Source organism: Chiloscyllium plagiosum, chromosome 51 (assembly GCF_004010195.1).
Source record: "Chiloscyllium plagiosum isolate BGI_BamShark_2017 chromosome 51, ASM401019v2, whole genome shotgun sequence".
Taxonomy (NCBI): domain Eukaryota; kingdom Metazoa; phylum Chordata; class Chondrichthyes; order Orectolobiformes; family Hemiscylliidae; genus Chiloscyllium; species Chiloscyllium plagiosum.
In genome coordinates, this window is record NC_057760.1 from 740,241 (window position 1) to 742,797 (window position 2,557).

Consider the following 2,557-nt stretch of genomic DNA (forward strand, 5'->3'; position numbering starts at 1 on the left):
GTCTTTGAGGGGGAGTGTTGGGGCGTTGAGGTTGGGTGCCGGATTCGGCTGCGGGAGCGGGACGCGTTGCCCGCGGTATTCCAATGGCGGCCATCTTGACTCTCCGTCTCTCCTTCCCTCCCTCCCTCCCTCACTCGGCAGGAAATGGAGTCCATCAGTTCCAAGGACCTTGCCATGAAGGCGCAGAAGAAGATCCTGAGCCGCTTGGCCAACAAGTCGCTGGCGCAGCTGCTGATCGACGACACCAGCGCCGAGATCCTGGACGAGCTCTACCGCGTCTCCAAGGAGTTCACCGGCAACCGGGCCGAGTCGCAGAAGGTGCTGAAGAACCTGGTGAAGGTGGCGGTGAAGATCGGCGTGCTCTTCCGGCACCGGCAGTTCAGCGAGAGCGAGCTGGGGCTGGCCGGCGAGTTCCGGCGCAAGCTGAGGCAGGGCGCCATGACCGCCATCAGCTTCCACGAGGTGGCGTTCACCTTCGAGGCGCCGGTGCTGACCGCGCTGCTCCGGGAGAGCCGGGACCTCCTGCTGCGGCTGGTGGAGGGCCACCTCACCGCCAAGTCCCTGGGCCGCATCCGGCACGTCTTCGACCACTTCGGCGACGGGCAGCTCCTCAACCAGCTCTACGGTGAGCAGGACCCTTACCGCGCCCACCTGCAGAAGATCTGCGACGGCTTAGGGAAGCTCCTGGAGGACGGCACGTTATAGACGGCGCTGTGGGCGGGACACGGGAAGGGCAATGGCACCAGGGCCCGCCGAGGACACAAGGGACAATGAATGGACACCCGCCGCGATGGCACCCCGAGAGGGGAGGGTTTAGCCGCCACTGCCCTGCGCGGGATTATCTTGTAGCCTCTCCAGAGGCACCGCAACACACCGGCGTATCACAGAATAAAAGGCACTGCATACTCCCGCCTGCTCGCATCCACCGTGCCTGTACCTTATAGCATCAGACGGCACAGAAACACACCCTTCGGCCCATCCCATCCATGCCAACATGATATCCCAAATTAATCTAGTCCCGGTTAGAGTCATACAGCATGGAAACAGACCATTCGGCCCATCCCATCCATGCCAACATGATATCCCAAATTAATCTAGTCCCGGTTAGAGTCATACAGCATGGAAACAGACCATTCGGCCCATCTCATCCATGCCAACATGATATCCCAAATTAATCTAGTCCCGGTTAGAGTCACACGGCATGGAAACACACACCCTTCGGCCCATCTCATCCATGCAGACCAGATATCCCAAATTTATCTAGTCCTGTTTAGAGTCATACAGCATGGAAACAGACCCTTCGGCCCATCTCATCCATGCTGACCAGAAATGCTAAATTCTTCCAGTCCCATTTGCCAGCACTTGGCCCATATCCCTCCAAACCCTTCCTATTCATGTCCCCATCCAGATGCCTTTTAAATGCTGTCATTGTACCAGCCTCCACCACATCCTCTGGCAGCTCATTCCACACACGCACCACCCTCTGTGTGAAAACGTTGCCCTTCAGGTCCCTTTCCCCTCTCGCCCTAAACCTATGCCCCTCTAGTTCTGGACTCCCCCACTCCAGGGAAAAGACTTTGTCTCTTTACCCTATCCATGCCCCTCATGATTTTATAAACCTCTATAAGGTCACCCCTCAGCCTCCGACGCTCCAGGAAAAACAGCCTCAGCCCTGTTCAGCCTCTCCCTGTAGCTCAAACCCTCCAACATCCTTGTCAATCTTTTCTGAACCCTTTCAAGTTTCACAAAGCAGGGAGACCAGAACTGAACGCAGTGTTCCAACTGTGGCGTCACCAATGTCCTGTACAGCGGCAATACGACCTCCCAACTCTTAACCAATTACGGCAGCAGGGGGCTGCTGGGGACAGCACAATTGGAGTAATGCGAGCAGTTTTAACTCCCCTTATTTAAGGAGAGATAGCATTTCATCAGAGGTAGCTCAGAGAAGGTTCACTCAGATGGTCCTTGGGATTGTCTGAGGAGCAAAGGTTAAACAGGCTGGGTCTCAACTCCCTGGGGTATAGAGCAATGAGAGGGCGATCTCATTGAGGTGTAGGAAACCGTGAGGGGCATAGATACAATTAATGCCTCTCGTTCGTGTTTCCCCCCCCCACCCCGGGGATGGGGAATCGAAAACCAGAACAGCGTAGGTTTAGGGTGAGAGGGGGGAAAGGGACCCGAGGGTTAACTTTCTCACGCAGAGGGTGGTACGTGTATGGAATGAGCTGCCAGAGGAAGTGGTGGAGGCTGGTACAAAGACAGCCTTTAAAAGGTGGATGGGGACATGGATAGGGAGGGCTATGGGCCAAACGCGGGCAATTGCAACTAGCTGAGTGGGCCTCATGGTCAGCAGGGGGGCCAAACGACGGCCTGTTTCCCATGCTGCATCACTCCATTAAGTGTTCTTAAGGCGTTTGACAGGGTCAACGCAGAGGGAGTGTTTTCCCCCCTCGTGGGAGAGTCTGGGAGCGGGCGGCGCAGTCTCAGAGTAAAGCCGCACCAAATTTAGACTGAGGCGAGGGGGGGGGGGGAGGGGGGGACGAGGGGGTGGGGGGGG

At 56.9% G+C, this 2,557-nt stretch overlaps 2 protein-coding genes across 2 annotated transcripts in view; one reads left to right on the forward strand and one right to left on the reverse strand.

The window, feature by feature from the left end:
- LOC122544749 (HORMA domain-containing protein 1-like) overlaps positions 1-2,557 on the reverse strand; it is a 35,263-nt gene that overhangs the window by 15,225 nt on the left and 17,481 nt on the right. The window lies entirely within an intron of this gene.
- tnfaip8l2b (tumor necrosis factor, alpha-induced protein 8-like 2b) lies at positions 109-913 on the forward strand. Its single transcript, XM_043683987.1, has one exon. It carries the CDS (start codon positions 145-147, stop codon positions 703-705), a length of 561 nt encoding a protein of 186 aa, XP_043539922.1. The 5' UTR covers positions 109-144; the 3' UTR covers positions 706-913.

Excerpts from the sequence above, each read along its gene's own strand:
- tnfaip8l2b (XM_043683987.1), top strand. The coding sequence starts at position 145 with ATGGAGTCCATCAGTTCCAAGGACCTTGCCATGAAGGCGCAGAAGAAG.